At 43.8% G+C, this 12888-nt stretch overlaps 1 protein-coding gene across 6 annotated transcripts in view; it reads right to left on the bottom strand.

The window, feature by feature from the left end:
* The window catches only part of KALRN (kalirin RhoGEF kinase), a 633526-nt gene that overhangs the window by 436056 nt on the left and 184582 nt on the right, over positions 1 to 12888 (bottom strand). For all 6 annotated transcript variants that reach the window (XM_087439724.1, XM_087439725.1, XM_014783031.2 and 3 more), the window contains exon 3: positions 10532 to 10646. In XM_087439724.1, the coding sequence (XP_087295850.1) occupies positions 10532 to 10646 (115 nt within the window). The remainder of the gene's footprint in view (positions 1 to 10531; positions 10647 to 12888) is intronic.

Raw genomic sequence — 12888 nt, 5'->3', positions numbered from 1 at the left:
TCTTAAGAAGTCTTTTTATCTAAAGCAATCCAAGAAGAGATGAGATGGAGCGGAATAGGTGAGGCAGAGACCTTCTTTCAGTGGAAGCTACAGGGGCAAACTGGTACAGAGATTTCTTGCAACTAGTAAGTGTATTCACCAGGGTTATACTCTCAGCAACAAAAAGCCCTAGGGAGTGATGGTTTTCTTGCTCTCATCTTCTACGTTCAGAGAAAGAAAATAGAATCTGAAAGGGAAAGTTTGAAAAAACAAATTAAGACTTTTTTCTTCAATGTTTATAGCTGATGAAAATAATGAGGTAGACAGTAGAAGTTCCAAGAGATAACTATGCTTGGGGCACTGTGACTTCAAATCTACCTAAGACTGAAGATGAACCAATAGGGAGAATTTTTTTAATTAAAAAAGAATTTGATTTCATAAAAGAAAGTTAAGAATTGGTATAGACATACCACATTATTTAGGTATTTCCCCCCGAAATAGCATCATTATAAAATTCCCATTATAAAATAACTGACAATTATTACATACCCAGGCTAAATATTTTCACAAATGTTATTTTATTGAATATTTACTACAGTTCTGAGAAAGATTATATTAAACCCATTTTGTAGTTGAAAAATAATTGTTGTTAGTGGTTATTTAAGTTTCAGCGTTTCAATAAAATTTTAAAGAGTGAAGCCTGGAAAATCCAAGGTCTAATGAGGAGAGAGCAGAAAATTACCATTTGGAGCCTCTGACAAAACCCATCTGTCTTCTTGGGCAGCTGAGTTGAGGTACTCCACCACTTGGTGGCAGCATACCTAACTTGCCAGAAGTGTATCTAATAAAAGCAGTCTCTCTACAAAGTTAGTGTCATAACACAAAATGTCAGCATCCAATATATGCCTAAAAATGTACACAACCCCAATCACCAGTGAAGGGCACATGATAAGATGTGACCAACGATAGGTGAAGAGAGAAATACATAACATGCTGAAAATAATCATATAATGGGGGAGGGAGAAACAGCCCAAATCTGGAACCCACCAAGTGAAAAACACATCCCTCTTCCCCCATGCCAGGCTGTCTCTTAAGCATCTATATTCAGGGAGCTCCCTTATTTTCAACATTCCAGCCAAATGAATCTGAACTACATTTAAATCATCTTGGTTCCCTAGCATGAATTCCAGAAAAACCTGAAAGTACTGGGACTTATTTCATCTGACATGTTGAAGTTTACCTAATCAAGGTGGCACCAGAAACATCAGCTTCCTAATCAGCCTGCTGTTGGTGAGCCGTAGACTTCAGAAGCCTAAAAAAGAAATCAACTGGCCCCACCTAAGCTTTAAGGCTCACTCAACATTGCTGCCCAGAGACAAAACCCAAGGAGGCCTGACTTTCTCGGTGGAAGACAGGTAAGGACCTCAGTCCAGGTGAGCACAGAGGAGGTTAACAGCCACTTCGGGCCAAGCCCGGAACTGACTGCACAACCAGCCAAGGCGGTGAAACACACCCGGAGGCAAACTAAAGATTCACGAAGGGCAGAAACAATTAAGTCTTTCTCCATTTCACATCAGATCCGAACTTTAATGTGTGGGCCCTGTTAAGAGGCCTATCAGGTTAGGAAAGTAAAAAGAACCCCAACCTGCAGACCCCAAAGGGCAGGCCCTGTGATTGTTTACTCTTTTCAAACCCCGGATCAGGTTTAGGCAGATAACATATGGCCCTAAGTTAGGGTTTCTTGATGATACTGATGTCAATGTTTGCACAGTGGGGCAACGATGAGCAAATAAGCTTAAATCTGGAGAAATGCAAAGACCTGGAAGTTTAAGGCAAAGGCATACTGGAAGTATAAATTGGGAAATTTGGAAAGTAATTTGACAATGTGTATCACCAGCCTTAAAAAAAATGTCCATGATTGCCACAAATCTATCCCAAAGAAACCATCTAAAATGTACACAAAGGTTTATACACAAAGATGTTTACTGAGAGTTATTTATAGCAATGAAGTTTTGCAAATGACTTAGCTGTCTAACGATAGGTTAATTAAAATATGGTGCATCCCAAGACATACTCTTAGGCATAAAAAGTTTGTAATGTTATGAAAATATTCTTTTGGTGTAATACTAAGTGGAATACAACAAGAAGCAAAATTAAATAAATGACATGATTCAATTCTGTTTTTAAAAAGCTCTAAAGAAAAAAAGGAAAGCAAAATATCAATATATTAATTGTTACTATCTCTAGAAGGTAGAGTTACAAGTGGTTTTTTTATTTTTCATATTTTTCTGCACTTATTTTCTATAATAAGGAAATATTTTTCTAATTAAAAAAAGAGGCCAAGACTTTATCACACTATTAGGCATATATATTCATTCAGTCAGTATTTATTATGAGCCTGCTGGGTGTTACTGACTTTACTGCTATTCCGACTAGCTCTAATCCTAACTTTAGCCATCACCCAAACTCTGACCTTAACAAAGCAGTGCTAGGGACAATGAAGGACAAGGTCCCTACTTTCAAGCAGGGCAAGGGAAAGAAACTGCCACTTGTCATTGGCCCCTTCTGTGTGCCAAGTCCTGGGTCAGGTACCTTACATGTGTTCTCGTGTAATCCTCACTACCATTATGTTTGGTGGTATCTCTATGTCTATTTTATGGGTGAGGAAATTTGTCAGCAAGTGTGCACATTTCTCCTCCCAGAGGGGAAGGTTCTGGGGTTCACTCCTCGTGGGCTGGAACCCCCTGCATAATTTCCAGGGTCAGTAGTTTTCCTCGAGCCCACTCTTTCCTTCTCTACTAGTCCACAGTTCCCCTCCCACTGAGTCAGTGGCAGGGTCCAAGTCCCTTCTAAGGGTCACATTGAAGATGCATGTGAAGGAGAAACAACACACCCCTCTTCATCTCCATCAGGAATCCTTTCTCCAATGCTAGGTCCTTGATTTATCCCCTAAAGGCATTTACTGGTTCCGGGAATAACCAGGGCTGCTTCTCATAGTTACTTCATGACCACATGGTTTCCGCCTCGGATTATCCAGGTTATTTTTCTCCAGGGAATCACAGATGCTTGTCTCCACATTTGAAGCATCACAGCTGGCTATCCCCCCGCCACATACACACACACACACACACACACACACACACATTCACAGGGTTCCCACGAGCCTCTCTGGCCCCTCAGCCCCATCAGGATTGTGCCAGCATAGACACAGATCCACCAAGTCCAAGGTGGCACAGTTAAGGAAGCGAACCAACTTCAAAACGCGTATCACCTGACCACTCACTAACGCCAGAATTGTGCTCCTGATGCCAGAGCAGCGCAGAAGACAGAAACAGGCAAGCAGCTGAGTGAAAGAAACACCTCAGACCCCAAAACACTGAAGAGACGACCATGTCTAGAATACACTAGAGACCACCCCACCAATCCAGGCTCTACATTCAGGGTCCCTGCTACTGACAGTCTTTTACTCATCTCTTTAAATAGTTTCCATGGTCTTAAGTGTTTTGTTTTTTCACCACATCTCTTGGTGTAATTTGGTCACTAAAGCATAGTTGGTTATCATCCACAGATGAGCAGCGTTTATGTGTCTAAAACTGAACACAAACACCTGGGGAGGAGTCTGAGGCATTGCCCCACCACCACCTCCATTGTCCTGCACATCCACAGCCACCATCGCTGCCTTGGCCAGCAGAAGCCCAGGTTTGAGGCAATCGTCACCTGCATTTCCCCCCTGCAGCTACCTTTACACTTAGAATCCAAGGGAACCTCAGAGAAAGCAGGCGATGGACAGGTCATCACTGCCCGCCATCATTACGTCTGTCTGCCCCTCATCTCCTTACCACCCTCTCCCATTGTCCTGTCCCAATCCAATCCTCAGCGCATCCTTCAGAGTCTACCTTCCTACTCTCCCCAAATCTGTCCCCTGTACTCTACCACCGCTGCCTCCTTCCCTCTGGCCTCCTCATCTCTTCAGTGGATAAAAGCTCAGAATCTGGTGCTAGACCAGCTGGCTCCAAATTATACTGGCTGTGTGTCCACAGGCAAGTTACCTAACCTCTCTGAGGCTAGGTTTCCTCATATGTAAAATGGGAATACTACTACTCATCTCAAAGTGCTATGAGAATTGTTATGCATGCAAAATACCTATAACAGTGCAATAATGTAGGTTAAAGACACTAATAATAAGGGCTAGCACTTATTTATCACTTAATAAATGATTCCAGAGGTTGGAAGCATTAAGCACTTTTTTCCCCACTCAAAATCACGTTTGAAAATTCATCCACATTGTTGCATATCACAGTAGTTCAACAAAGCTAGTCAAAGAAAATACATATGGTACAATACCATTTTTATAAAGCTCAAAAACAAGCAAAAGTAAACAATATATTGTTTATGAAAACATATGGTAAACCATACCAAAAAAGCAAAAGAAAGATAAACACAAAACTCAGAATAGTGGTTATTTCCAGGGAGGTAAGAGAGATCAGGAGGAGGAGGAGCCACAGGTAGCTTCAAGAGCAGAGGTGATGTTCTGCTTCTCAAGTTGGGGGAGGGGCTCTAAGGTGTTCATTTTATTATTTTGCTTCATAACTTACATATACATTATATCTATTCCTTAAGATGTAGCAAGTATTACTATATATGTGTGTATGTATACTTATTATTATTAAGGTTCTTCAGGAGACAGACTAACAAGTACTGACTGCCTGGGTGCTACAGAGCGATTGCTAGATAATTTTGTCACAACAAATACTTGTGAGATGGACGTTCTTTTCCCAAATTAAAAATCAGAACAGTGGAGCCATAAATATTAAGTAATATGACCAAGTTTTCCCCTTGTGCCAAATACCTTTAATTTTTCCCCTCAAATCCATTCTCCATCTTCTCCCTGTACCAGATGCCCTGGGAGGCTGACCCACATGGACTGCGTCAAAGGGCTCCCTGTCACCTGGCTTCAGTTGCATTCAGTCAATGACAAACAATGACAGGAGGACAGAGAATGGGAGGACAGTAAAGTAAGAGCATCGATTCTCCTTGCCCCCCATCATGGAATCACCACCAGTGGGTAACATCTCTCTACTAAAGGCCACAGCTCCTGCCAGGCAGCCCTCTCACACAGCTCTCTCTCTCCAGATTCTAGGCACTGCTCCTTACCTTGCTACTTCAGGTCTAGAAGTAGTAACGTCTCCCCTCCTTATGGTTCTAGCCCTGGGATAACTTGAGAATCCAAACCTTGCTGGTTTCTGTGTTCTCTGCCCAAATCACTGTAAATTGTCTCTTCATTAAACTCTCCTCAGATGACCCAGGTTGAGTGGCCATGCGTTTCCTGACTGAGAAGCGGTAGAGCTGAGCTCTGAACCCCAGTGTCTACCCTAAGATGCCTCTCTTCCCTTTGCTGTGAAGGTCTGCATGGCTCCAAGGCAGGTGATCACTAACAATGGTAGTTAGTACTGTAATTGTATGTGCCTTAGCAGCAGAGTAGAATACAGTTTGCTCTTCAGGACTTGTGTTATGCACAGTTAACAAGAGGGACACTTAACTGATATTGCTCAGAAAATTGTGTAGAATGTGGGAACTCTAATAGAAATTATAAACCTTCTATACACAAGCAACAAAATAAGTTAAAAATGGATCTGGAAAGGTATGAGATTTAGGCTAATGTTCTCATTGGTCCTATTTTCTGGACTTTCCATCACTACTCCCTGCATCCTCCTTTAATTGATGATCTCAGAGCAAAGGGCAGGATGTCAACAACACATCTCAACAGGCCCTTACAACGAAACTCATTCAGTGATGACAGTTTGGATGGCTGGGGCTCTCTCATGCCGAATGTAGTGGGAGGAAACCTTGCAGTTTTTACCTCCTTGTCTTTTAACTGTCTTTCTGGCTCTTTCTGCTTATTTCTATTTTCTGGTCATGCTGCACAAAGACAGCGCTGGCTAAAAGCCAAATTTATCTCTTGCTGAAATAAGTAGAACCAGAGCATATGTTACCAAATAATAAGCTGTGAATATCGGCACCTTGGTTTGATTGGCATCTCAGAACATCCCATCTTAATTTCTCATCACCTTCCTCAGTATGACACCTGCATTCCTTTCTGGAACCCTTAGCATCTCAGCAGCACTGCTAAGAGCAGAGCTAAGTGGCAGATACATCAAGGGGCTAACAATTGGTGCCCTTAGGAGCAGCAGAAAGATGACCCTGACAAAGCAGGATACCAATAATGATGAAGAGGAGGAATTCAATGCAATAAAAATAACCCAGGATTTCTTTACTAGATACTTAGAAATTCCTGTTTCAAGCACATGGTCAGCTCCCAATCATCACAGTGGGTAGATTATCCACACTGTGGGCTCTGCCTGGGCAACTGTTTACTCTGACTAGATTTTCTATCCTGTCTCTAAATTTCTAGGGACATTCATCAGCTGATGGTATCTGAGTATTTCCTTTCCACTTCTTTCATGTACAAGTAGCTGCAAGCAGATAGCAGGCCAGAAGAACAAAAAAGCTAGATAAGTACAGGATGGATGACAGTCTGAAAAGATAATACCAGAACTCAACAAGATCCCTAGGTGGGAAGTGCCTCATAGCAGGCACTCAATCAATATTTGTAGAACTGAGCGAATGGAGTTGTTAGCAAGTTGACTTAGAAGACTTTCAAGGCCTCTTCCAATCCTGATATTCTGTGATTCCTCTGAACAAGATGACAGAAAGCTTGGAGAAGACCCAGGAGATGGATACTCAAACTCATCAGGAGCAAGGAAGGGAAGTTGGAAAGGACTCATCTCAGGCTGAGATGGATCCCAAAAGAGTAGCTAGGACTGTTCCAAACTGTCACACCCCAGGATGATTCTTGGTCCCAGGTGATGTCCCCAAATCCCCACCTAGAGTCCAAGTGGACTGGAAAGCAGTTCTCTTAGGATTTAAGATGTAGACAAGATATGAAGTGAAATTCTAGGCCTTAACTTATTTAGGGATCCTGAGAAAGGGAGTGTATGTCTGTGGGAGTGGTAAGACACTGTTTTGAGGTCCTAGATTTTATGACGTACATTTTTTCCAATATCATAGAAATACAGAATTCAGGGCAGTAGAGACTCTTAGAAATGATCTAATCCAGCCTCCAGCCTAGTGAAGGAATTCTTCCTACAGCATCCCTAATAGAAGGTCATCCAGTCTCCAGCAACAGGAAGCTCACTTTCTCTAGAGGCAGCAGTATTAATGCTGGACAGCTCCCATGTGGGCAGGTTCTGTCTTCACTTCCGAGTCCTGATCTCTGGAACGTCTACTCATTGATGCAACAGAAGCCAGGCCTATTTCTCCTCCTTGGGGCAGCTCTCCCAACATCTGAAGTCAGGAATTACTTTTCTCCCGTTCTTTCCCCTGCCAGCAAACATCCTTCGTCCCTTCATGCAGAGGCAAAATTTGTGGATCCCTCAGTATGCTACTCCCCTGACAATAATCTAACTGGTCAACGTAGTTCTTAAAATGGGGCTGGCAGAGTTCAATGTTGCAGAGTTGAATGCAGTGGTCTCCAGATGTGGCCTGGCCTTCATAGAGCACAGTGGTACTATTTCTTCCCATTCATTTCTAAATTATCACAACCACCTGTTTAATCATCTATTCTAGAATGGTACCAAAAATGGCCATCAAGCCAACTGGTTCCTTAGATTCCGGGATACCCTTTCATCACTTACTGGTCCTTCTTTGCTTGTCTTTTGCTGGCTGGTTCATCTCCTACACCACCAGCACAGTCATATATTGCACTGCCCTTTAGGGTCACTGGTTTGGCACTGGGTAGGGAAATACCTGAACTGAGTAGGTTTTCCCAAACTCTCTCAAAATGTCTATTCCTGCTCACCATGAATCCTCAATCTACCTGGTGTACAGAGGCTCTAAATATAAGTTAAATAAATAAAGAATGAATAAATGCATGTCACATGTCACCTACAGACCATCACTCCAGGCTGCAGAGCAGACTCCACCTCCCACAGGAGCCTGTCTTTTCAGCATCCTGGGCCATGACCCAGAATAAACCATTTCTTCTCATCAGTATCATCGACCTAACCTAGCAATTCATTTTCACAGTTTCTGGTTAAGCAGAAGAGTGGCAAAATACTCTCTGACCTGCTGAGTCCTTCAGTTTCCCCCCTAGACTTCGTTGTCTTTAGAACAACTCTGTTCTAGGTTTTGTTTCCAACAGTCGTCATGTGTGAACTTGTGGCTGACAGAAGCAGGAAGTGATGGGTGGGCATGACTAGTTGGTAAACTCTGCAGCCAGCCAGGTACTCATACTCCTGGTGAACACAGGCCCCTCGGGAAGGAGACAACAGGCATCCCAGAACAATTCTCCCCACTGAAGGTGGCAACGGGATTCTTGCCTCCCACCTGCCAGAACCTGTGAAGTAACTTCTCTGCTCTCAGAAGCAGAGGATGCAACGCTGTGACCACCCTCTGAGAAGCAGAGAGCCTGCATCTAGTATATTCCTTCAATGATAATGAATTGTTTCTCCTTTTTCACGACCTTCCTCTCAGCCCCACTTGGGTTTCATTCCCCTTCACCCAGCAGAAATCCTTTCCTTTTTAATTGCTTCCGATCTGTTTTGTCCCATCTTTGCTTAACAAGTCAGAATGAAGAAAAGTGTTCTTCCAATTCTTTAACTTTCTATTCTAAAGAAAAAATTAGCACGCATTAGCTGCAGGGATGTGACAAATATACCGGAAAGAAAAACGTACCCTTCATATCTCCTGGGATCCCAATTTCTTCTGGCTCTAAAAGAACTGAGAGTCCATCACAGGTCCCCATGAAAACTTTTCTTGTAAATTGCTTTAGAAAATGCCTGATTTTATGCCTGTTAGTAGTGTACTTAGGAAAGATGCTTTTAAAACTGCTTAGCCCCTAGATGGCTAAATTGCTAAATTACCTAGATCAATCATGGGTTATTTAGTCCATCTCCTTGCCTCTGAGATGGATGGAAACATTTCTTCTGTATAAAGACTTCTAGAAAAAAATCTTCTATTCTATTCTTTAGTCCAAAGTCTCACATACAAAGTTTAGAAGTTCTTCTTTGAATATAACCTGAATCCCTTTTGTTGGAGCTTAAGACCTTTTATCATTTTTCTGGTCCCCAGTGGGTATTATAAAGAAAAAATAGTAGACACTATATGATGTCTATTTGTTCACAGACTTCTGCTTGGAGCTCTTCACAGCTCCCTGCTCTATTCAACATCCTTCTAAGCATTTGATGACTGTTCTGAAATCGCCTTTCCCACCTGCCCATCACCATCCACCAATCTCTTTACATTTGTCTCCCCTGTAGCTCTTTCAAATGTAGTGCTTTCCTCACTTGACACGTGCTTCAAGATCTTAATCAGCACATTTAAGAATTACCCAAGGTCTCCCAGCAAAGGCAGAGCTGAATATACAGCTCCTCTCTGTAATTTACCAATTCTCCTATAAATGCACACAGACAAGATGAAGGCACCACTTCTTATTCACCACAACAAACACTTGACAGCTCCAGCCCCGCTAAGAGACAAAGAACAGAGTCTCCACCGGCCAAGAGCAAGGATGGGTAGAGCAGGAGTCAGGAGGGCTGAGTTCTGGGCCGAGCTCTGCCACTGACACCCCATAAGCAACTCCCATCCCACATCGACTCTGTTTCCTAAGCAGAACACAACCCGTATTTGCCTACATTATTTCTCAGGGCACTTTCGGCTTTCACGTTCCACTATTCTCTGACTAGGCAAAGGCCTCTCCTCTCCCTCCTTATAAGATATAGACCACGTGCTTGGCATGTCTCCCTCCACCAACCTCTGGGGCCACTACCACCCAGAAACACTCAGAAACCAGTGTTTCTCAACCTTTTTTCTATTATCATCATCCTCTGCCCCAAAAGAGACTTTTTATACTTTTTTCCTTAATCACTTACCCAATGAAAATTTAATACTATGAATATACTGTATATCTGTTTATTTTCTACATTTATAGCTGCGCTTAATACATAAAAGAGTAAGTTTTTTCGCTACCCCCAAGAACCAAGTTTCATCCCCCTTGGGGGGGATATACCATTGAAATTTACCATTGAAATATTACCAGTGAAAATGCATGACCTAGATTTACCTGAGGGCTGCTTCTTCCTGAATGACACAAGTGGAGTTATTTGCCCCAAACTCTTCCCAAGCCAGAGATTTTAAGAATAATCCATTGCACAAGCCAGAGTGGAATCAGCCTGAGTTCCCTTTTCCATAAGGTAAATAGCAGCTTCCCATCCCTCCTCCCCAGGCCACACCGTCTCCTGTTCCAGGCCCTGTCCCGGTCCTATTAGCCTGGGACCTTCACCTCTGCCCTCAGTTCCCACTTCCAGCTCCCACTCCATTCACATGAATCCCAGTGGTAACAATGGGAATGATGGGAACGAGGAGGTGAAGAATGGGTGATGATGTTCCAGGAATAATTAGAATCCACTCTGGCAGGGATGGAGGTTCACTCTAACTCACATACATCAGCCCAGCTCTCCCTCCCTCCCCTGCAGGACCATCCCCTTCCCCTTACCTTGGCACGCTGGCCAAATAGGTCACGAGTTTCCGCAGGTCTTCCTGTCTTATTCTGTCATGATTGCTGCGAGCAGGGAAGGTCAGGATGGGTCCTCCTCGCTTATCACGGCCCCCTGCAGAGAGGAAGGGGAGGGAGTTTAAGAAAACCAGCCAGAAAGTGTGCTGCAGATAAAAAAGAACTCCATCTGAGCCCTGGATGAAACAGGCAGAAATATGTTGCCCAGAAAAATCCAGTCACTGCTTAGGACAAAGACACGAGGCCTGGATGCCAGTAACATGTGTGACCTTGGGCAAGTCTTTTGACTTCTCTGATGCCTCATCTGCAAAATGCAGATGAAAATAATGATGACCACATTACAGGGTTGCTACAAGGACAGAAGAGATGGTACACGGGGAAGTACTTTGAAAAGTAAAGCTCTCTACTAATGTGAGATGATGATGAAAGTAGTGTAACTGTTCTTATCGAGAAAACAAGCCATTGAAAGTGCTACGATCTTTGGAAATTTAACCTCCAATTCACTTCTCTTTGCAGATCTCTGTGTGGTGGGAGCGCTCGGCATTAACCGACTGCCGTGGTGAGAAGCCCTTAGAGCATCCATCCAGGAAATCACTGCTGGGAGGTTTTCAGATTCATAGAAAAGACATTAAGCATTTTCTACGCAGCCAAGGAGCCACCCCTGCCTGCCCGCCTGAGGTGCCACCTGTCACTCCTGCTGGAGGAGCACATGAATCTTTATCAGAAATAAGATGCTCAAGGTCTTAATCAGTGCAAATGCATATATACACACTATGATTACAAATGTTTTCTAAATATCACATTAAAAAAAAGCCGGAAGGAGTATACTGAAATGATGATCGTTGTTGTTATTGGAAGGCTTGGATTTTACATGGTTGCTTTTTCTTTCCTCTATTTTCCAAACTTTCTATTCACTGTTTATTCTGTGATTTAAGAATTTATTCATTAATGGGTGCTATGATTAGAAAGCAGGACCAAGTTTCTCAGGAGATTTAGATGGAGGTGAAGCTATGGTGTGGTAACCACGTCCTTACAGGCACTGGCTATTACACAAAGAAAACCTCTGCGTCATGATCACAGACTCCCATCCCGCAGGCATCTCAGGCAGCCACCCGACATCCCCAAGAGCAGGGACCACAAGGGGATCTAACGCAAGAGGGAGGAGGGGTTGGCACGGCCATCCCCCATTCTGGAAAAGAAGCTTAAAGCTCAGCCCTCAGAAGAAGGATCTCTTCCAAGGAAAGGCAGAGCCCCCAGGGCCCCCACCCCAGAGTGACTTCATGAATAATGCTTCCTCTGATTGTGGGGTCCTGAAGCCACACAGATAGGGGGGAGTCTCAACTAACAAAATCCAATCCATTCCAGGATATTCCTGGTGTGGAAATAAGGAGATTGCAAGAAGAAAAAGATCAAACAAAATCAGGGCCACTGAGAGATCTGGCCCTGACCAAAAAAATGTTTCAGCACCACCACTCCTCTTCCACAGCCCCACACCAGGGCAGATGTGTATAGATATACCACGGAGTTGGGCCCCGGCCCCTGGCTCCAGACCTTCCATAGCACATGCTTTGGTTTCTTGTACGGATAACCACTCCCATCTCATCTGCCTTGGAAATGGTCCCCATCTCGCAACTACCTTCCACATGAGGAAAAAGAAGCAGAAAGATTAAATGGAAGGTACCCCAAGAGCTGGGAGGTTCCCCCACACTCTCAACCTTCCCCTCCAACCTTGACCACATCCGAAGGATTTTCACTCTTGGATGGTTTTAACTGCCTTTAAGAAAGGCAGCTGTTGCCTTTCTTCCCGACCTTCCATGGACACTTTAAGAGTAGAGCCATGGGAACATGGGGGCCAAGGCTGGTCTGATTGGCAAAGGCTAACTAAGGAGTCTGGAAGGATGTTGGCACTATCCCTTCTGAGCTAGAGCCAATGCTACCCTTGGAGATAGGAGTTTCATAATCATGGCCAGGGAAGGTTCCAGATGGCAGGGTAGGGGGAGTGAGGAGAGAAGGCCTGGGGAAATGCAATCCCTCCCCCTCAGGAATATAGATAAGGAGTCAAGAGGGGACAGCAGGATCAAGCCAGCTATTTTTCAGAAAGAAGAAGACCTTGCAAGATTATAGGAAGAAGAGGAGGAATAAGCATAGAGGAAGAGAATCATTATGCTGGAAAGAGTGGGGACAGGGGATGGAGCAAGGCCTCCCCGCAGGTACAAGGAGAGGGGTCCTGCCCCCTTCTCTGAAGCAGGTGGACAGAACTCAAAGAGGGAGGAGGAAACAGATACATTATGGAGAGGGAAGAGTTCAGCCTGCCTGGGGGACATTGTTCTTCAGGTGAA

Source organism: Ceratotherium simum, chromosome 15 (assembly GCF_057802395.1).
Source record: "Ceratotherium simum simum isolate JZ-2026a chromosome 15, ASM5780239v1, whole genome shotgun sequence".
NCBI lineage: Eukaryota > Metazoa > Chordata > Mammalia > Perissodactyla > Rhinocerotidae > Ceratotherium > Ceratotherium simum.
Note: the sequence above shows the minus strand (reverse complement) of the source record. Positions and strands in the feature narration are given on the sequence as shown.